Source organism: Leopardus geoffroyi, chromosome C2, assembly GCF_018350155.1.
Source record: "Leopardus geoffroyi isolate Oge1 chromosome C2, O.geoffroyi_Oge1_pat1.0, whole genome shotgun sequence".
NCBI classification, from domain to species: Eukaryota; Metazoa; Chordata; class Mammalia; order Carnivora; family Felidae; genus Leopardus; species Leopardus geoffroyi.
The window spans coordinates 82,732,351-82,755,383 of record NC_059333.1 but is presented as its reverse complement, the minus strand read 5'-3'; the positions used below and the strand labels follow the sequence as shown (position 1 = coordinate 82,755,383).

At 37.0% G+C, this 23,033-nt stretch overlaps 1 protein-coding gene across 11 annotated transcripts in view; it reads left to right on the top strand.

The window, feature by feature from the left end:
* The window catches only part of VPS8 (VPS8 subunit of CORVET complex), a 250,706-nt gene that overhangs the window by 6,052 nt on the left and 221,621 nt on the right, over positions 1-23,033 (top strand). For all 11 annotated transcript variants that reach the window (XR_006718470.1, XR_006718471.1, XR_006718469.1 and 8 more), the window contains exons 2-7: positions 3,655-3,908; positions 4,727-4,795; positions 11,747-11,877; positions 16,966-17,059; positions 20,884-20,916; positions 21,861-21,915. Coding sequence is in view for 8 of the 11 variants with exons in the window: in XM_045502714.1 (XP_045358670.1) it covers positions 3,756-3,908; positions 4,727-4,795; positions 11,747-11,877; positions 16,966-17,059; positions 20,884-20,916; positions 21,861-21,915 (535 nt within the window). In the remaining 3 variants the exon portion in view is untranslated. The remainder of the gene's footprint in view (positions 1-3,654; positions 3,909-4,726; positions 4,796-11,746; positions 11,878-16,965; positions 17,060-20,883; positions 20,917-21,860; positions 21,916-23,033) is intronic.

Here is a 23,033-nt window from a genome sequence, read left to right as displayed (position 1 = left end):
GTGGGGGAAGAGCAGAGAGAAAGGGAGATACAGAATCAGAAGCAGGCTCCAGGCTCTGAACTGTCAGCACAGAGCCCGATGCAGAGCTTGAACCCATAAACTGTGAGATCATGACCTGAACCGAAGTCAGCTGCGTATCCAACTGAGCCACCCAGGCACCCGGGTAGTGTATTCATTTCTTATTCCTGCTGTAACAGATTACCCCAAATGTAGCTTAAAACACAGATTTATCATTTTACAGTTCTTTAGTTCACGAGAGCAGCACTGCTCTTACTAGGCCAAGATCAAGCTGTGCAGGGCTGGGGTCCTTCTAGAGGCTCTGGGAGAGAATCCATTTTTGCCTTCTGCAGCTTCTAGAGACTGCCTAAATTCTTTGACTGCTGGCATCCTCCCTCCTCCTTCAAAGCCTGCAACACAACGTCTCTGTGACCCTGCTTTTATTGTCTTATCTCTTTCTCTGACACACTCTTCTGCCTCCCTCTTCCACTTTTTAAGACCCTCATTGAGCCAACATGGCTCATCCTGGATAATCTCCCCAAGTCAAGATCTTCATTTTATCACCTCTGTGAAGTTCCTTTGGACATGTAAGGTAACAGAGTCATAGGTTCTGGAGATCAGGACAGACATCACTGGGTATTTTACTTACCGCAGGTAGATTCAAGCACAGCTCAATTTCTAACAAATTGGACTCCTTTTTTAAAGAAAATCTGAGCATGGTGACCTTTTGTTTCCTAGGTCTATTTGGGTTGCATAAATTTGCTCACTAACATAAAAGTGTAATTGCTGGTAACTGATAAAAGAGGAAGTAGATGTAAAAGCACAGTTTTATTTATTTATTTATTTATTTATTTATTTATTTATTTATTCATTCATTCATTCATTTATTTGAGAGAGAGAGAGCCTGCAAGTGAGTGTGAGCTGGAGAGAGGGGCAAAGGGAGAGAGAGAGAATCCCAAGCAGGCTCTACACTCTACACAGAGCCTGATGTGGGGCTTAATCCTAGGATTCTGAGAACATGACCTGAGCTGAAATCACGAGTCGGATACTCAACCAACTGAGCCACCTAGACACCCCTAAGAGCACAATTTTAGAATGAATTAGTAGTATATGACAATTATTATAATAATTAAACGTTTTTCCTGAAGGGTCTCTGATGCTTTACTGGGGGCTGTACTAGTCTTAGATAAAACCCTTAACATTAAGCTCATAAAGAAACTTCTGGGAGCAGAAGTAAGTGTACTCTTCCAGTAAGGTATCCTTATGATAAGCTTAACACTGGCCAGACTGTTACAGAAGTACTGGATATTGTTTCAGGATGTTTAGCTCTGGAAGAATTTGGAAATCTTGAGGAAATTTTAAATGATAATAGCTAGTATTTCTTGAAAACCTATTCTGTGTCCAGGCATTATTCTAAATGCTTTATAGTCATAATCTAATATATTCCTCACAGTAGCTCTGCAAAATAGGTAGCTGCATTCCTAAAAGTCAGCACTCTCCATTGTAAGTTTAAAAAAAAAAAAAAAAAAAAAAAAAAAAAAAAGAGTTGGGAGAGTATGCTGGCTTATAGAGTCAAACCACCAGAAGACTGTGGCTAGAGCGAACATCATACAAGACTGGAATAAGGGGGCCTGAGTGGTATCAGGACACCCCTTCCTCATCTTCTCTGGTTCTTTTTGTAGGTTGATTTTATTATTGTTAGAGAATCTGTTTCTAGGATGTAAATTGAGTCCGTAGTGGTGGATCTCCAGTGGCATTTATAGTATGTGTTTAGTTGATATGTATTGAATAAATGACCTCCTTTTCTGCAGAACAGGGTGGGGTGTAGGGTGGGAGTGCTGCTCAGCCTTACTATTCATTGTTTAGAACACAGTGGAAGCAGCTTTTCCTCACCGGTTCCATTTTAATGAATCCCCCTGAAGCACTCTGGCTGCATTATGCAGTCTCTGTTACTAGGGGAGTTTTGATTGGCAGCCTCCACAAGAACCACATGGTTTGAAGGAGCCCTTCCTCCAACAAGAGGTGCTGTTATGGGCAAAAACATATATGGCCACGATATTTCATCTTCCAAAATATAGAGTGGCTCAGAAAGGGTAGACAAATTAGCCAGGGTCACAGATTGGAGCTGGTAAAGCCCAAAGTCAAACCTGATTTTAATGGACTGTTTGGCTTATGTTCTTTCCACTTTGCCAGCATATCACAATAATAGGAACTTGGTGAAGTGAAGGTTGAAAGTGGAGTAGGGTAGCATGGCAAGATGGTACTCTTTGTTTAGGGGATGCTTGATCACTTGAAACTTCTTGAATGTGGTATTGGTGTTCATAGATGCTGAGCTGCCCTGAGAACCTCTTAACTGATACCAGATAGGAGATGTAAAAAAAGAGCCAGAAAAAAAATTGTTTTCCTTTGTGAGTTGTTTTAGAAAGATGAATGTGAAGAGTGAAATATTTTAGGTTGTTAAATCATTTAAATAAAAGTGTTTTTTTTGGGGGAGCTATTGTGGTCTTTTCCATTCTTTTTTTTAATGTGTAAGGATAAAACTTAATAACTGTCCTCAGGAATCACTGAATGTGTATTAGATTGTGCATGTTTGTGAACATTCCTTGACTAATTGTAATCATTTTTCCTAAGTGGAGCAAATACGAGAGAACCTTATTAACAAGGAATTTGTCATGAGTCAATTCAGTGCTCTTCGAAGAAAGTCATATTATTGTTAATATTGCTTCTGCCCTTGGCTCATTGCAAAAGGGGAAATATGTTTAGTACCTGAGATTGGAAAGCTACTTTCAAATGTTGCCAGATACAGAGTGCCCTCACTTATGTCTTCTAGGAATGTATTTGATATCATGTGTTTGTAGAACAGAGCTTTAGTCTATCTTCTGTAACATGTGAAAGAAATTAGTCTGTATTTGGTAATATACCAAATGTACTAGCAAGAAAAATTGGTTTCAGCTCTTGAAAAATCTGTCTTCATGAGTCTACATGTCTTACATATAGTAGTTACTCGTTTCTTTTAATCTGATAAAAATGAAAGTTAGAACAAAGTGAAATTCATCATCAGTACTAAAACACAATGAGCCTAGTTGGATAAAATTGTCAGTGAATTTTAGGCATTAAAAAAAAACAATAACAGCAACTAATTTTCAACTCTATTTTATTTTTTTAAAAAGCTTATTTATTGGGGTACCTGGGTGGCTCAGTTGGTTAAGCCAACTGTTGATGGATGCCAACAACAAAACTGATGTGTATGCTTTTCTCCAGGGGAACTGGAGATTTGTGGGGTTTAGGAGTGTAAGGTGGGGGGGGGGCGGTTAATTGCAGTTCTTGGCACCAATTTACCCTTATTCTCTTAAAACATAAATCTGTTTGGTCCCAAGTCTAGTGGCTGAACTTATCCCAAGTCTATCACTATCACCAGACTTAATGACTTTGGGTGGTGGACCCCTTCCCAGACTCCGTAGTGAGATATGTCTCCTCTGTGCTTCCATAGAAGCTCTTCCCCAGTATCATACCTCAAACCCTAGGATTGATTTCTCTTTGCTTCACAGTCAGGTGATTGAATGAAGAATCCATTTCCACACAAGTCTAACCAAGTACGTCTTTGAAATGTCCAATTGATGAAATCTAAATGATGTATATTTTTTTCTTTTTAAAAAGAGATCAGATCATTCAGGTCATCATGATCTAAGGCCAAAAATCAAAACAAAACAAACAAAAACTTGCTTGGATTGACTGAACTACAATTATTATAAGTAACTATGGAAAACGAACCAGACCATGAAAATGTGGAACAGAGCCTTTGTGCCAAGACTACAGAAGAAGAACTGAATAAGTCTTTCAATCTTGAAGCTTCGCTTTCAAAATTTTCTTACATAGATCTGGACAAGGAACTGGAGTTCAAAAATGATCTGGTAAAAATTCAACTTTTGTCAAATGATGTTATTTAACCAGAACGTTGGTTAGAGTTAGAACCTAAAGACTTTTTATCATTTTCACATGAATTAGTAGAAGTCTATGAACAGGTTTATGAGATCCTATCAGTCTTCATTTGTGTACATTTACCATTTATGAAACACTTTTAACATATGTTCTCATTCGAGCTTCACACACTCTGATAAGCCACTTCATTGAGGAAGAAACTGAAGTACAGCTGACTATGTTAACTAGATGCTCAAGGTCACAGAGCTAGTGGTAGGTTTAGATATCTTATGAAGTGACTTTTCTCCCATTGATTTGATATTAATAAGTTTTTGTGACCAGGAGAATAATGGCAATTTGTTTGACCTAATCATTTCTCACCATAATTTATGAAATAACTAAGAAATGCAATGTCAGACCTTTGTATATTGCTTATGATGTTGTACATTGCTCTGTATATTGCTTTTTACACTTAGAAAATTGGGGCTTGTCGTAAGACATGCTGTTTTATACTATTTAAGAATGCAGATGCCTGAGTCCTTGAACAGAAGCTTTCTGGAAAGGGCTGTCAGGATGTTGCAGTTACTGCATATTTGTTTTTAATAACCACTGAATATGTGGATAGGAGAGGAAACAATTCTGTAGTCTTTTGACCTTATTAACGTGGACTATTGGGTTGGTGCTCTGCGTGATCAGTTTGTTGGTATGTTTATCTCTTTAATTGGTAATGGTTCTAATAAATTAAAGCACTCCCACAATTTTAAGAGGGAGAGCAGCATTATATGAGCATTAGTTTCTTTTCTCTATTTAGATTGATGACAAGGAATTTGATATTCCTCAAGTTGATACGCCTCCAACACTGGAAAGCATACTCAATGAGGTAAGTATGTATTAATGATCATTGTCATTTTATGGAATTGATTTTAATGCTTTTGGATTAATTATAGTGTATGTATCTAGATCTGCACTGTCCAGTATGGGAGCCACTAGTCACACGGAGCAATTTAGATTTAAATTAATTATAGTTCGATAAAAATGAAAAATTCAATCTCTCAGTTGTGCAAGGTGTATTTTAGGTGCTCAGTTGCCCCATGTGGCTAGTGGCTACTAAGGTGGACAGAACAGATACAGAATATTTCCATTGTTGCAGAAAGTTCTGTTGGACAGTGCTCACCTAAATTATGAACTTCTCAAGGGCAGAAGCCATGTCTTTTCATGCCTGTGCCAAGTACAATGCCTCATACTTGGTAGATTTGAAAAAATGTTTTATGAAGCAAGCTAAAATACTAAATTCGTGTCACTCTGGAGCTTTGTATAATGTTTCGATAACGTCCTCTCTATGAGTGATACTCAACCCATCCTCTGATAGTAGAGAGCAGCTGCAGCCTTCAAATGCACCTCATCACTCTTCTGTGTAAAGAAAACAAAACTTGCACAGTTTGTCTTATGGGTGCCATCTTTGTTAAAAAGTTTGTCAGAGTTTTGAAATGATGTTACTTTCTGAATTAGCGGATCATAAAGACTTTATAAAGGAGCTTGGTGGCAGTAACATGTTGGTGAAGTATGTGAGTTTTTATGTACCTTGTGTCTGCTGACAGTTCTTTAATTCTGTCTTATTGATCTTTTAAAAACTTGCTTAAGACTCCTCTCAGAGGTTTTAGGTTCTAATACAAGAAAGATTTTTTAAGTGTGTTAATCTACTTCAGATCCATAGTTTTCTAAAAGATAATGATGCATAGGTTCCCCAAAAGAAATGCCCACTGATCCCATAGCTTTGAATAAGTTGAGTCTTGGTTTTTGTTACTTTTTTACCTATACTTTTGGGGTTATAGGCAACACTTTGTAGGATGTGAACTACCTTCTCTGTGAATTGTATCTTTTATTTTTCTTGTATGACTTTGATATCTATTTTTTGCATCAGTTTGATATTGCTGTTACTTTGAATATATTTTAACTTCAAAAATGTATGATCTGTGCTAAGACTTAAACATTTTAAATTTTGACAAGGCTTTGGTAAATGAAAGATTAACCAATTACAGTGATATTTATTGCTTTCTAATAGGAAATCTTTCATTTAGAGATGAAGAGAGTAATCTTAGTCATTTTTGTTAACATCTTAATCACATCCTCATTTCACTAAGTGTGAAATAAAAGTAATATTAGAACGGTGTGTATAAAGCCATATTTAATCATATTTGTGCACAAATGGCGAAGAAAATGCTCATGAATGAAACAGGTTCATAATGAAGAAAAACCATCTTTGTGCAATTTACTTATCTATAAGTAACAGTAAGTACAGTCATTAGTGGCTTACTGAGAAGATAATACTGTTATCATCCTCAGTAGTAATTTGGGTGCCTCAGGTATTTGGGTCATAGTGTTAGATGCCAGGATTATAAAATGTTGTATGACTGTCTCTGACTTTGGGAGAGACATAGGACTGCAATTTGGCTAGCCTTCACACCTCCAAGGAGCTAGGCAGGTGGATAAGTGAAAGTAAAAATAAAATTTAAGTTGTAGAACGTTATGAAGACTACAGGGGGAGAAAGTATTAAAATGATTTTAGAAAAGGACAAAATGGAAAGGGCAAAAATGCAAAGTGTAAGTAAGCACTTGCTCCAGGATATGTGATATGTGGGTGTACATATTCAGTAATGTTCATTGATGTCAACCTGAAGAGAAGCTGGGAAGAAATGGGCATCCAAGATATGTTATAGGATGGAAAGTTAGAGATTATTGAGATATCCTAAATCTCAGAATTTAGGGTATGAAATAATGTTACTAGGCCTTGTCATTATTTGAAACTGTGCTACCTCTGAGGTTTTTAATTGTGAAATTCCATTCTTTCACCATAGCCGCCTGCCCACCTCCCCACCTCCCCACCTTTTTCTTCCGTTAAACCTATTCTTTGGCCTAATCAGGACCAAGTCTCTTCATCCTTCCTAGTCTTCCAGTCTGGGAAATTCCTGCTTCACTTCATTACTACTGTGCAGCCAGAAATTTATTTTGAACTTTTTATTGAAGTGTAACATATATATAGAAAAAGTGCACAAATTGTAAGTGTATAGTTTGGTGAATTTTCACAAATTGAATACCCTGTGCAGCTAGAATCCAGATGAAGAAATAAAACATCACTAACACCCCAGAACCTCTTCTTGTGCCCCTTGAGTACCTAAGCCGAGGATAATCACGGTTCTAACTTCTAGCATTGATCAGCTTGCCTGCTTTGAACTTCATATAAATGGAATTATACAGTATGTGCTTTTGTGTGTCTGATCTGTTTTCCTCCATATTTTATTAGATTCACTCATATTTTTGTATGTAATTATTCATTCCCATACATAAAACTCTTTATATTATGTGTATACCATTGTTCATTCTACTTTTGACGGGCATTTGTATAATATCTAATTTCTGGCTACTATGAAAAGTTGCTGTGAATATTCTTATTCACGTCTTTAGGTATGTTTATACACATATATATGTACACACACATTTCTGTTGGTTATATACTTAGGAATAGAATTTCTAGGTCGTCAGATACGGGTATGTTCAGCTTTAGTAGATATTGCCGCAGGTGTTGTTTTTATGTTTATTTCTTTTTGAGAGAGAGAGAGAGAGTGCAAGTGGGGGAAGGGCAGAGAGAGAGAGACAGAGACAGAGGATCTGAAGTGGCCTCTGTGCTGACAGCAGCGAGCCCAATGTGGGCTTCTAACTAACAAACTGTGAGGTCATGACCGGAGCCGAATTCGGACACTCAGCCCACTGAGCTGAGTGCCCCGCCTTAGGTTTTTTTAGAGTGGTTGGAATAATACATACTTCCAGCAGGAGTATATGAGAGTGCTGAATACCATAGCCTCATCAACTTTTGAATTTTCTCTTTTTCACTGTATCCAAGTACAGTGGTATCACATCATTATTTTAATCTGAATTTCTCTCTTTGAAGACTGATGAAATTGGGTATTTTGACATAGGTTTTGGGCTTTTGGATATCTCTTTTGTGAATTGCCTTTTCATGTCTTTTGCTCACTTTTTTTTTTTTTTAAGCTTACAGGAGTTCTTTTTAAAAAATTTTTTAAAGTTTGTTTATGTTGAGAGAGACAGGCAGCATGAGCAGGGGAGGGGAAGAGAGCGAAGGAAAGAGAGAGAATCCCAAGCAGGCTCTATCCTGCCAATGCAGAGCCTGATGTGGGGCTCGAACTCTTGAAACCGTAAACTCATGATCTGAGCTGAAACCAAGAGTCAGATGCTTAAACGACTGAGCCACCCAGGCACCCTGTAGGAGTTCTTTACGTGTGATGTATATAGGCCCTTTATTAGGTATATGTATTGCAAATATCTTCTTCCATTCTGTGGGTTACTTTTTCACTCTTTTAATGGTTTCTTTTGATGAGCAGAAGTACTTAATGTAGTTCAGCTTATTTTGGTTTTCTGTTATGGTTAGTGTTTTTGTGTGTCTTGTTTTGAGAAAATTTTGAAAATTCTGAGGTCATGATGATACTATCTTGTTTTAATATCTTTATTGTTCTACCTTTTAAACTTTGGTCTGTGATTCATCTGGAATTTTTTGTGTGTGATGGTGTGAGGTATGAGCCAGCACCATTTACTGAAAAAAAATATTCTTTTCTGTGGTGTCACTTTTGTTTTAAATCAGGTGATCATTTTTGTGTGGGTCTGATTCCATTGGTCTTTCTATACTTGCCCTAATACCACATTCTAATGTTTGTTATGATAGGTCTTGATAACTAGTAGTTTCAAATCTTTGGTGTTGTTCTTCAAGGTTGCCTTGCTTATTCTTGGTCTTCTGCATCATGTAAATTTTAGAATCACTTTATTAGTTTACACATACAGACACACAGACACAATGAAATTTGAAAGGATTATGTAGATTTTATGCATCAGTGTGGGAAAATTAATATCTCTGCTGTGTAGCTAGTAGTTTTAAATTCAGCCTTATTGATAAGCTCAGTTTTCTTCTTTCATTTTTTCTTTCATGTATTTTGTAAGTCCTCAACCCTGGCTTCATTTAATGGATCTGTTTTCTTTAATTACATCCTCAGGGTGCTTAAGAAAATCAGGTAAGATTCTGATTAGCCCTCTTGCTTCTTGGTGCTGCAGTTCTAATTTTTGTGTTCTTTCCTTTCCTTTCCTAAGGCAGTTGTCCCACCTCTGTCCGGCTCTCAAGAGACCGTCTCTCCTTGTGGTTCTAATCTTGTTCTTAGCAGGTGTGTGTGTATGTATGTAGATATATGAAAAGCAGTTGGCAATATGGGCCTGAACCTTAAGAGAAATGTTGATACTGAAGATGCAGATTTCGGAGTCATTAGCATGACATAGTACTTCAAGCTATAAGTATGGATTAGCTTGCTCATATAGAAAGTGTGTGAAGTAGGAAGAGAGCTAAGAATATAATCCCAGGGAATAGCATGATTTAAAGGTTTGGCTGAGTAGAAAATAGAGAACATGACTGGTAGAAGAGGCCTCGTAAGTTGGGAGGAGTAGCAGAAAAGGGATGCACTGGAAGCCAAGGGAAGAGAAATTTCCAAGAAGTAGGGAGGGAATGGTTGTAGTGTTAAAGGATGCCAAGGGGACAAGGGCACGTTACCTGAAAATAGGCCTGTGAATTTGGCTGGTAACTTCAGCAAAGGTAGTAGTGGCTAGCAATGGTGGAGAAAGTGGAGATAATGAGTTTTAATGGAAATGGTAAGGCAGAACGTAGTCCAGTTGAAAGAGGAGTATGATCAGAACATTTTTCTTTAATGTCTGTTGCTCAGAATCAACCTGTTCAAAGCTGAACTCTTCATTCTGCTTTATCTGCTATTCTGCTTTTTATCTCAGAAGTATTACCTTTTGCCTAGTTGTTCAAGCTAGAAACCTTGAAGTCCTCTTTGATTTCTCCCTGACATCCCCACCTCCCATCCCCTGCCATTAAATAGTAGTGGGGAGGGGGGGCACCTGGGTGGCTCAGTCCATTAAGCGTCCAACTTTGGCTCAGGTCATGATCTCACAGTTCATGAGTTCAAGCCCTGCATTGGGCTCTGTACTGACAGCTCAGAGCCTGGAGCCTGTTTCAGATTCTGCGTCTCCCCCTCTCTCTGACCCTCCTCTGCTTGTGTACTCTCTCAAAAATAAATAAACGTTAAAAAAAAAATGGTAGCCAGGGACTTTGGGTTTTCTCAGTAATGTCTCTTTCATTATTCCTTCTCTTGACCTCTTCTGACAAGTTCTTAAGCTCCACTCCCCGCCTTTAAAAAATTTTTTTTAATGTTTATTATTTATTTTTGAGAGATAAACAGAGTATGAGTGGGGTAGAGGCAGAGAGAGAGGGAGCCACAGAATCTGAAACAGGCTCCAGGCTCTGAGCTGTCAGCCCAGAGCCCAATGTGGGGCTCGAACTGACCAGCCATGAGATCATGACCTGAGCTGAAGTTGGATGCTTAATGGACTGAGCCACCCAGGCGCCCTCCTCTTTCTTTTCCCTTGACACTGCAATAGCTTTGTTACTGGTTCCTTTTAAATTATTTTTTATTTTTGAGAGAGAGAGAAAGAGTGCATGCGTGTGCGTGGGGGTGGGGGAGGGGCAGAGAGAGAGGGAGATACAGAATCTGAAGCAGGCTCCAGGTACTGAACTGTTAGCACAGAGCCCGATGTGGGTCTCGAACCCACAAGACACGAGATTATGACCTCAGCTGAAGTCAGATGTTTAACCAACTGAGCCACCCAGGTGCCCCTACCTTGTTACAGGTTCTTAATAGTTTCTTTGTCTCAGTTTCTCTGACTACACTCATCCATCTTCCTGCTGCCCCATTTATCTTTATAAAACGTTGGTCCCATCATGTGTGCCTACTTCTTAAACATCTCGGTTTCCTTCCTATTGTCTACTATATACAGTACACTAATTCAGTAAATGAATGAGTAGTAATTATATGCCAGGCATTGTACTGGGCAGTAGGGATATAGTGGTAGACAAGGAGGACATAGGCCCTGCTGTCACTTGGCTCATGGAATATAAAGCTTTTTATAAATTGGTCCTAGCTTATCTTTCTAGGATCACTCTAACTCCTCATAATATTCTAGTCATTTGGGACTTCTTCCTTTTCTAGGAGTGAAATTCACCTTATAAAAACTTATAAACTTACAAGTTTTATAACTTATAAAAACTTTATAACTTATAAAAACTGTGTTTGCAGATGGTCTTTCTTTTTTTTTCACACTGTTTATTTATTTATTTATTTATTTATTTATTTATTTATTTATTTATTTTTTAATATGAAATTTATTGTCAAATTGGTTTCCATACAACACCCTGTGCTCATCCCAACAGGTGCCCTCCTCAATGCCCATCACTTACTTTCCCCTCCCTCTCACCCCTCCATCAACCCTCAGTTCATTCTCAGTTTTTAAGAGTCCCTTATGGTTTTCCTAACCCAGAATGCTTTTCTTTTGTTTGTCCTATTTCTCATGGTATACTATTTGTAGTCAGGTGGTATTTGTTTTCTTCTAATTAGCTACTGGCTGTTAGTTAACTAGTAAAGCTTATTTACGGGTTTGAATTTTAAGAAGTGTTTTGCTGCTAACAATAATTTGCATAACTGCTTCTGCTGCTTCCTGCTACAAGGAAGAAATTTTTGGAGCGAACTCTTTGTAGAGACAGATATCTATCTAGATTTGGAAATTAATTTTCTATGCTTCTCTAGTCAATAACAATGCTTGGAAAAGAGATGAAAAGCAGAAATAAGCATGTGAGCATTTTAGAGAACACATTTATGCTTGTCTGACTTACAGGGTATTTGGAATTGTAAGTTTATTGATCCATATTCTTCCAATTTAGACTGATGATGAAGAGGAGTCTTTTGTTCTGGAGGACCCTACATTGTTAAACATTGATACTATTGATTCCCACTCCTATGATACTTCGTCTGTGGCAAGTTCAGATAGTGGTGACAGGACCAACTTAAAAAGGTAGGTATTCATGTAAATCACACTGGCATATGGTTGAAATATTTGATCATTTAAAATGTTAATCTCTCTTTGGTGTGGTATGGTCTGCTGAAGCCTTTGCATAGGGAATGGAAGGCCCACTTGGGTGGAAATAATATGCTTATTAGACCCTAAAGATTTTGGCACTACTGAGGGGAGAGAATAATGAAAAGGTGCATGCCATAACCACTGTCCTCTGCACCCCCAGCAGGAAGCCATAATAACAGCCAGGGACTTCCGGAAGCAGTAGAGCCTTTGGAGGAAGCATTGGTCAAACTTGGCACTGTGTCTGTGGTGGAAACATGGAGCTAGGTTCATTTCGTCACCCTGTGCTCTCTGCACTCCCCGCCCCCTTCCTCCCACTCTCAGGTCAGCTCCAGCATTCCTTCATTCCTTTGGAATGGGTTCAGAGGAGAATCACAAAATGATTCAAGATTTGGGAAAAAGATTTCTAACCCTAAATAACTTCATTTTGGCTGCTTTTCACCTTCCAAATTCTTGGAGAGCACATGAAAAGGAAAGAGAAGTGGAGGAAGCATAATGTAAATACTTTATTGAATTCATGTGTAACTTTAATGTTGATAAAGTCATGTGTATTTTTCCTTTCTTAAATGTTGCCTGTATTAGTGTTGTCTTCTTTAGGTTGTCAACTCTTGTTGGATAGGAACCATTGCTGGATATATTTACCTGTTCATCACTATCTCCTACAAATAGATAAATGTTTTTTTTTTCCAGCTTTATTGAGATATAACTGATGTATAACATTGGTTAAATGTAACATATACAATGTGATTCTTTGATATACTATGTATTGTGAAATGATTACCACAATAGGGTTAGTTAACACCTTTATTACCTCAGATAATTACCGTTTCTGTTGTGGTAAGAACATTTAACTCTTTTAGTAATTTTCAAGTATATAATACATTATTGTTAGATAATGCTGTTACATCATGCTGTACATTACATCCCCAGAACTTATCTTACAAGTACAAGGTTGTACCCTTTGACCAACATCTACACTCTTCCTTCACTCCCCAGCCCCTGACAGCTACTGTTCTATTCTGCCTCTATGAGGTAGGCTTTTTAAAATTCCACATGTAAGTGAGATCATATAGTATTTGTCTTTCCCTGTATGACTTATTTCATGTGGCATAAGGCCCTCAAGGTCTGTCCATGTTGTTGCAAATGGTAGGATTTCCTTTTTTTATCATGGCTGAATGATGTGTGTGTATGTGTGTGTGTGTGTGTGTGTGTGTCTGTCTGTCTGTCTGTCTCACCTCTTTATCCATTTGTTTGAAGGTGGACACTTAGATTATTTCCATATCTTGGCTATTGTGAATAATGGTGTAATGAACACAGCAGTGGAGATATCTTTTTGAGATAGTGATTTTTTTTTTTTTTTGATATATCCTCAGAAGTGGAATTTCTGGATCATATGGTAATTTTATGTTTAATTTTGGGGGTAACCCCTATATTGTTTTCCATAGTGGCTGCCACCAGTACACAAGGATTCTCTTTTCTCAAATCCTCACTAGTACTTGTGATCTCTTGTCTTTTTGATAATAGCCATCCCCGTAGGCAGTATCTCATTGTGGTTTTGGTTTGTATTTCCCTGATGGTTAGTGATGCTGAACATTTTTCCATATGCTTTTTGGCCACCTGTGTGTCTTCTTCAGAAAAATGTCTGTTCGGATCCTTTGCCTGTGTTTAACTTCAGTTGTTTGGGTTTTTTTGCTGTTGAGGTGTAAGAGTTCCGTATGTAGTAGTCTTCCTTTTCCGCTGAGAATACAGTCCAAGACTTCCAGTGGATGCTTAAAACTGCAAATAGTACTGAATCCTATATAAATTATGTTTCTTCCTGTAAATACTGCAGATAGCACTGAATCCTATATAAACTATGTTTCTTTTTGTACATACCTACGATAAAGTTTAATTTATAAATTAGGCACAGTAAGAGATTATATATAATCAATAATAAAATAGAACAATTATAACAATATACTGTAATAAAAGTTACGTGAACATGGTCTCTTGAAATATTTTGTACTGTACTCCCTCTTCTTAACAATGACTTGAGATGATAAAATGCCTCTGTGATGAGATGAAGTGAGGTAAAGAATGAAGGCCTGACATCAGGTTAGGCTACTGTTGACACCTGACAATACCTCAGAAGAAGGATCATCTGCTTCTAGACTGTGGTTGGCCACAAGTAACTGAAACCAGATAAAGGAGAACTACTGTATATTTTGGATATTAACCTTTTACAGATAAATGGTTTATAAATATTTTCTTTCTTTCTTTCTTTCTTTCTTTCAAGTTTTAAGCACTTTTTTTTTTTAAGTGCTGTGAGCTCAGAGTCTGATGTGGGGCTGGATCCCACTAACTGTGAGATCATGACCTGAGCCAAAATCAAGAGTCAGATGCTCAGTAGACTGAACCACCCAGGGTGCCCTGGTTTACAAATATTTTCTATTCCATGGGTTTTTAAAATTTTGTTGATTTTCTTTTGCTGTGCCAAAGCTTTTTAGTTTGATATAGTCTCATTTATGTTTGCTTTTGTTGCCCCCCCTCCCCTTTTTTTTCTTTTTTCTTTTTTGGTGTCATATACAGAAAACCCATTGCCCTCAAGACCAAGGTCAAGGAGCTTTTCCCCTATGCTTTCTTCTAGGAGTTTTATAGCTTAAGTCTTATATTTGAGTCTTTGATCCACTTAATTCATATAAAATTTGTGAGTGATATAAAATAGGGGTATAGTTCCTTTTGCATGTGATTACCCAGTTTTCCCAACACCGTTTATTGGAGACTGTATTCTTTCCCCACTGAGTGTTTTTGGCTCCTTTGTCAAATATTAGTTGGCTGTATATATAACTATTTATGTCTGGGCTCTCAGTTCTTTTCCATTGGTTTCTGTGTCAGTTTTTATGCAAGTACCATACTGTTTTGTTTTTGACTTTGTAATATAGTTTGAAATCAGGAAGTGTGATGCCTCCATCTTTGTTCTTCTTTCTCAAGATTGCTTTGGCTAATTGGAGTTAGTTGTGTTTCTAAATACTAACAATGAGATACTGAAAAAGGAATAAAATAATTCAATTTATAGTATCATCGAAAGCAAGAAAATACTTAGGAATAAGTTTAACCAAGGACATGAAAGAGCTATACACTGGAAATTATATATAAGACATTGGTGAAAGAAATTAAAGACACAAATAAATGGAAAAATATCCTGTGTTCATGGATTAGTATTGTTAAGATGTCCATATTTCTCCAGACCATCTGTAGATTCAGTGCAATCCCTATCAAAATCCCAGTGGCACATTTCATAGAAATAGAACAAAATCTCAGTATTTGTATGGAACCATGATAATTTAAATGATTTTTTTAAGTTTATTTATTTTGAGAGAGTGTGTGCGCGCACGTGCATGTGTGCTTGTGAGTGGGGGAGGGGCAGAGAAAGAGGGAGACAGAGAATCCCAAGCAGGCTCTGTACTGTCAGCACAGAGCCCAGCATGGGGCTTGAACTCCTGTACTGTGAGATCATGACTTGAGTCAAAATCAAGAGTCAGACGCTTAACCAACTGAGCCACCTAGGCGGCCCTATGATATTTTTAAATGAATAAGTCACAGGAATAAAAGGCACAGGATAAGGAATACAATCAGTGATACTCTAATAACAATGGAATGGGACAGCTGCTAGCTATACTTGTGAACATAACAATGTATAAAATTGTCAAATAACTAAGTTGTACATCTGAAACTAATGTAACATTGTCAACTATACTAAAAAAGAGTGTGTGTATATATACATATATACATATACATATATATATACATATATATATATGTATATATATATAGTCTTTATTTTTTGGTCTCATTTAATGTCAGAACTCTTTTGCGTAGCATTAGTCTGGACCCTGCTCACTATTTTGACCTATCTCTAAGCACCCCCACTCCCATCCTGCTGGTCAATGCCTTTTGGGTACTTACATTCCCTCCACACACAGCACACATTGACATCCTCATATCTCTGTTTGTGCTTTTTTGTTGCCTGCCATACTCCTGGTTGTCTATCAAGGCTAGATCAGACATCTTTTTTTCTATAGTTGTCCCTGATATCCCCCCAATAGATAGGATTAAACTCTTCTTTATTTCATTTCTGTAGTGCTTTATCCATTGTTCTTTTCTAACATTTAAAAAAAATTTTTTTTAATGTTTTATTTATTTTGAGACAGAGACAGAGCATAAGCAGGGGAGGGGCAGAGAGAGAGGGAGACACAGAATCCTAAACAGGCTCCAGGCTCTGAGCCGTCAGCACAGAGCCCAACGCGGGGCTCGAACTCACGACCCGTGAGATCATGACCTGAGCCGAAGTCGGACGCTCAACCGACTGAGCCACCCAGGCGCCCCTCTAACATTTATCTTTTAAGAGTGAGTTACTTATTGGTCCCTCTAGCTATGCCGTGAGGTCCTTGAGAGTGGGAATCTTGCCTTTCTTATTTTTGTATGCCTGAAGCATACTTTTAGTCACATGATAGAGGTGCTCAGTGTTTGGTAAAGGATGATATTATTTTTTGAATGCTGACGAGTTGGGTAAGTGAAAGGAACTATTAGTAGGAGCAGCAGAGAGGACTGTGAAATTTGAGGTGCTTGGTTGAAGAATGAGAGAGGGCAGTTACAGATAGAAAGGCCAGAAAGGTGGGCAAAGGTGGAAGGAAGGGAGAGGTAATGTAGACAAGTAGGGCAGGGCAGGCAACCTTATGGTGAGGAGTAAAACCTCTTGCCATATTTTAGGTGGGGAAGGAACAGTTTGAATCAATGAAAAAGAAGTGATGGCTTTATTCACTTTCCTACTTGTGCTTCTCTGGGGTTCAAGGTGGGTTTAGTACAACATCTTAATTTAGGACTGTCAGGCTCTCAATACCTCTTTGCAAACAGAGCTACAAATTACATTCAGTGTTGTTTTCTGCTTTCCTTATTTTTATGTGTTTTTTGGTCTTTCAAAAAAGACTTTTTTTTTTTTTTTTTTTTTTTTTAATATTCTTAAATGCTTCCCCCCCCTTCTTTTAGGAAGAAGAAATTACCTGATTCTTTTTCACTCCATGGGTCAGTTATGCGACATTCACTTTTGAAGGGAATTTCTGCCCAGATAGTGTCTGCAGCTGTAAGTATTTTGTTCTCTTTCCCAGCTTTGTAACCTGCAATGGCATAATGAAGCAGGAATGAGCATAAAACAAAGCACAGCACTTCTCTTGGCCCGAGGCTTAAAAAAAATAGAATCTGGCTTTCATGGGTTTTGTGTGATTGTTTTTGACTCATAAGACATGGCTATACATCTTGACATAGAAATTAGTGCAGCCATGAAATAAAGGTCTGCTCAGAGTCTCTGGTGTGCCTAAATGAAATATGGCAGCAAGCCTAAAAGGAACACTATCTGCCTTTTCTTTAAATTCCTTTTCAGTTTAGTTGCCATCTTGTGTATTTGGTTGAGTTAGAGTGCTCGTTTTTTGTTTTTTTTTTTAGTCTTTTCATATGGAGAAATGATTGATCAGAATCTTTTACAACTCAGTGATTTTTTTTTGTAATTCACAAAACTCTTTTCATGTACCTTATTTTATTTACTCTTACAACTTTGAACGTAAGGAAAGCCATATCCTGTTTTACAAATGAGAAGAGAGACTCAGAAAGGTGATACATTAACTTGTCTTACATCATTGAGTTTGGAGATAGCAGAATAATTACTCAAAATTGGGGTTTCTGGCTCCAACTGTAGTGCTGCTTTGTTGTGAAATGGGGGTGGTATTGGTGAATGTGGCCAGAGTATAATGGTTAGAACAGAATATCTGCGGTCTTTTTTGAACATTTTTTAGAGCACTGATTTCATGCAAAAGTATTTAATAGACCATCAAGACAATAGATGATGATTCTGGTAGGCTTTATCAAATTTTTCTTTGACCTCAGAGCCTATAATTCTATGTAGTCTTTCAATTTTAGTTTTCTGAATTCATTGTATAGATCTTATGTATAATGATGATGATGATGGCAACCACGGTGACATATTCATGTCCCAGGAACTTTGACTTTTTTAATGTTTTTATGGAGTTTAATTGGTATTTTGCAAATTCAGTTTGGACAAAATTTTGATTTCCCAAAAGGGTAAGAAGAGATTGATACAGGAGTAGCATCACAACATCATAACTGCATTGCAATTGTCATATTTATCAGAGAAAGCTCGTATAAAAACCAAACCAAACAAACAAACAAAAAAAGAAAAAATAAGAAAAGGTGTCCTCTGTGGGCAGTTGGTATACCCCGACCCAACTTATATATCATGAAGTCAATTTAAATAGATAGTCAAGCAATGGAGGAAACCTGGGCAATTGTCCTTCCTCTTTTAGGTGGAGAGTAACTCATATTTGCTAGAATGGGAACCACCTGTTGAGGATTACATTTCCATGACGTTTTCTGAATTTAATCCTTATGTAGGTGATGAAATTCATTCCTTTCAAGATCAAGATGAACCAGAACAGTCATTTGACCCACCTGTGCAGTTTTAAAAATATTTTGAATAATGGAGACTGAACTAAAACTCAGACGCTGAACATTGATTAGATAAATCTGTTATTTAAAAGGGTTTCTTCTCCCTCTTGAAGAGGAGGGAAAAATTCTAATAAATCCCAGAGTGTTTGCATTCTGTTCTTATTTCATTGCTATGGCTGAGCTCCTTTGGTCTTTTAAAATGAAAACTGCTTTTCCTATGACAGTCTTCATACTCTGCCTTCCTAATTTTGAATTACCAGCTCAATTTAAATTGTATGCTTTTCTGTGATGTTCGGTGTGTTAACATGTAAAGCTAGTTTTATTTTTGGGCATCTCTCCTGAATAGTTGTTCAATGATGCCTTCAGCCATGTGGATAGTGGTGTTATTAGGGCTGCCTGGGGCCTTGCTCACAATGGCTTTGTCGTCCATACGCATAGAGAACAGTTAGGAGAGATGGAATTTTTGGAATTGTGAACTTCTGATTCACAAATGAAAATAATATGACAGATGACTGTATTTTAAATTTGTTTAGACTAATTTCAAAGGGTATTTATCACTTTTATGATTGCCTAAGGTAGTAGAGATGCCTTAGCACAGTGTTTTTTTCCGAAATGCGTCCATTGTGTAAGAATCTCCTGGTACTGATTGAAATGCAGATTCCTGAGCACCCAAACGTGCTTAATTGGAATCTTAGTAGTATAGCATAGGAAATCTGCGTTTTAACAGTATAACAGGAATGTGTATCTTAGGTGATTTCAAGGTAGCCTGGCTTTTGAGAATCATTACCCTAAGATGTTGCCACACCATCTTTTGCCAGACACACCAGACAATTGTAATGCAGTTATGATGTTGTGATGCAAAATTCTGTAATCTCTAGTGCTTCGCATATGTCTGTTTCTTTGGCTTAAAAAAAATTTTTTTTTAATTTATTTTGAGAGAGACAGAGCTAGTGGGGGAGTGACAGAGAATCTCAAGCAGGCTTGTGCTTGCTTCGGCAGCACATATACCAAGCAGGCTCTACACCGTCAGCACAGAACTTGATGCAAGGCTCGAACCCAAGAACTGTGAGATCATGACCTGAGCCAAAACCAAGAATCGGACACTTAACTGACTGAGCCACGCAGGCACCCCTGGTTTTTTGGCTTTTAAAGGAAGCTGACTTCTCATTTCATTATTCAGGTTCCATTTTGAATATAGTATGCTTTTTATCTGCTCTTTCATTCTTTTCCCCTATCCAGGACACAAATCAATCATTCATCAGATATTTATTGTATGCATCTTAATTGTCAAGCATGTTAGGTGTACTTTACATACACATATCCATACAGAGTGGGGTATATCCTCCATCCAGAACATTGAACATAGCAGCCTTGTGATTGTTCTTCCTCATACTCCCATGCACTAGAGTAAGTTTCTTGAGTTAGTTCCCAGGACACTCTGTAAAGTTGGATAAAATTGATTCTGCCTTCTGAGAGATTATAATAACTAATTGACCACATTGACAGGGACAGACATAGAAAAGAACTATAGAAATGATATAAAGAGCCAGGTCTGGGAACTGGAAACTCTGAGTTTGAGACATAGTTTTCTATCACTTCTTGAATAATCTTGGGCAAGTCAGGTACACTTTTTAAAACTTCTGTTTTCTTAGTCTGGAAAATCAGAATAATACATGTTTTGTCTATCTCTTCCAGATTGAGAGTCAATAGTGTAATACATGTACATGAAAGCTCTTTGCTACTATGGTGCTAATTATTGTAAGCTCTTACTATTTAAAGCTATAGAAGCATTAAATAGATAACTGGACATTTACGTGATACTTTACATATAATTTGTACCTCAGGACAAATTATTGAGGTACATAGGGCATTATTTGCTATTTCCTTTAACAGATGAGGAGGCTAATACCCAGAAGGTTAGGTGACTTTCCCTAGGTCATAGAGTTACTGGTATGGAGCTGGGACCAGCACTTAATTTTTAATTTTCTGATGCTTGCTTGAACTGACTGAATACACCCAGCTTGGGTTTTATTGAAGGATTATTAGATAATTTGCTGGATAGGAAGCTTAGAGAAAGAATATCTGTAGCATGTTTCCCTTTTCTAAAATCTTTATGTACTCCTGTCATTGTAACCTATACTACTTAGAGTGTATCCATGTTATTGAAAATAGGACTTCTTTCCTCTCTCTTCTTACGTTTTCATTTATAATCATGCCTTTCTTAAAGCATTTGTTACCGTTAGTAAAATAAAATGATCCACTTTCATGCTCTTTATATTTTCTTGGTCTGTACAACTTTTGTGGTTTCTCTTAGTTGGGGGCAAAAATGAGGATCCCATCTCTTATCTGAATTGATTTGGATTAAAGTTTATGTAAAGAGAGGGGCTTATATCATTTTCTGTTTAAAAATGAGAGTATGTTTTCAAATACTTTTTTAATTTCACTTAGGACAAAGTTGATGCTGGCTTGCCTACAGCAATTGTAAGTACACTTTAAATAATCCTTTAAAGGTAAGCATTCTATTTCATTGGGTTTTCTTAGATTTATTCTTCTAATGTTCAGAGTTATTGCATAAATTATTATGATAATAAATTCGTAAGTCATTTACTGCCAGTAATCAGGTTTAACATTTTTCCATATTGAATGTTCTGTTTCTAGTGTATTGTTATTCTTCCATATAATGGAATAATGGTTAGCCTTTTCCAGGTTTATTTATATGTGGTCCTCCCATGCCCAAGTAAATTTGCTCCCTCTGTGATTTGGCCTCCCTTTGGTTACAAGGGAGTGGAACACAGCATTTGGTGAAATCACTTTGTGGTAAATAGTACATTTAATAGTTCTGAACTCCATTGCCAGGCCTGCCAAATAGTAAATCTGTGGTGCGATTATAGAGAACCGGGGATATTGAAAGCACACTAGTGCCCTCTTTTCCTGAATACTTCCAGCTGCCTCCTGTAGCTTTCTTATTAGTTAGTTAATGGGTGAGGAAGTGGGCTGAAATTTGAATATTTCTGGTGCCTTTTAGCTCCTGTGAATAAACTGAAGGGCTTTATCAACCCCTTTCCCACACCTCATAGCTGGCTCTTGGTTGGGTAGCATAAGTGCCTCCTACTTTGTCTGGACCTCTGAGTTTTTTTTTTTTTTTTTTAAATTGCTTTAGAATAGAAGTGGTGTGTTTTTGCCTATAATGTTGAACATATGATATTTTGATATTGTTACCCTTAGAGTAAATTTAGAGGGATTCCCAGAAATTAAAGGTCCTGAGTTTCATTTCCCCTTTTGCCTCCTAGATGAAATTCTCCTTATTTATAATAGTTGGTATGTCATCTGGTGCCTAGAGGAAAGAAAACCAACAAATTCAACTCGCATTGTTTCAAGATCCTCAATGTAATATCTCAAAACATAATCTTCCCTTTTGTTCTCAGGCAGTGTCCAGTCTGATAGCAGTGGGTACATCTCATGGATTGGCTTTAATATTTGGTAAATTTTCTAAGTACTTTCTTTATTGTGAATGTTAAGTATCCTTTTATATTTTATATCTTTTAATAACAGTTTAATTGTAAACTTTATATTCTTGTAAAACAAAAACAAAAACAAAAACAGGAAGACTTGAAAAGTAGCAGTCAGTAGTTTTATAGTTAAAATTACTTGACCCAAGTTCATTTTGTTGCTCATTGCAAGTTGATTTTCTTCTTTAAGAATTTATAAGTTATCATATCATATCTTTTGATTCTACAGACCTAGACAGAAAGAATATAAAGTTGAAAGGGACCTTGGGTTGTCATCTTGTCTGCCTCAGTTTGTGGTGGTGGTGATTTTTGATTCTAAATCATATCCTAGCAGATCTTCAGGAAGAGAGATTCACAGGATTTTCTAGTAACTCAAACTGACAATAAGTTCTTTTTCATTTACATTGTAAATTCCTCTAAATTGAAAATTTTCTAGCCCATAATCACATGTGTTTGTTGGTTGAGAATATAACATTCATTCGTTTGTATGTTAGATGATAGTCTTAAGTATTTTCTCTTTCTTTTTCTACCTGAGACGAAATAACCCTAGTTTCATTACTCTTTGCTTTTGAATTTAGTACAATGAGCAGTACATTTTCTTCTGTTTTTTTTAATTTAAAAACTGTTAGATAATATTTGTCTGGCAGTTTTAATTGTTCTCTTCTGAATCTTAAGTCTTTTGCATCTCTCCTAAATGGAATTCCCAGTAACACTGTATTTTATTAAGGAGTCTACAGGATTTGTAGAAGGATCACCTGGGAATACTTTAGTAACAGTACTGCAATTTGATCTCTGTGGGGCTTACATCATTATTTACCGTATGAATGAAAAACTGGTTATTTTCCCTTGTTTTTGAGCAATTTTTGAATTCCTACTTATAAATATTGAATTCCTATTCATAACAATTTGAATTCCTGTTTACAAATAATCTAAATTATCATGCGATTTTTCAAAGGTGATTGATTTAAATAAAGCTTTATTGTTTGGAGGTAGGAAGAATGGATACAAAAATATAATTCTTTTGAGAGTACTTTAGAATTGATTCTTTCAATAATTTTTTTCTTATTTTATAATTGATCCGTGTTTATA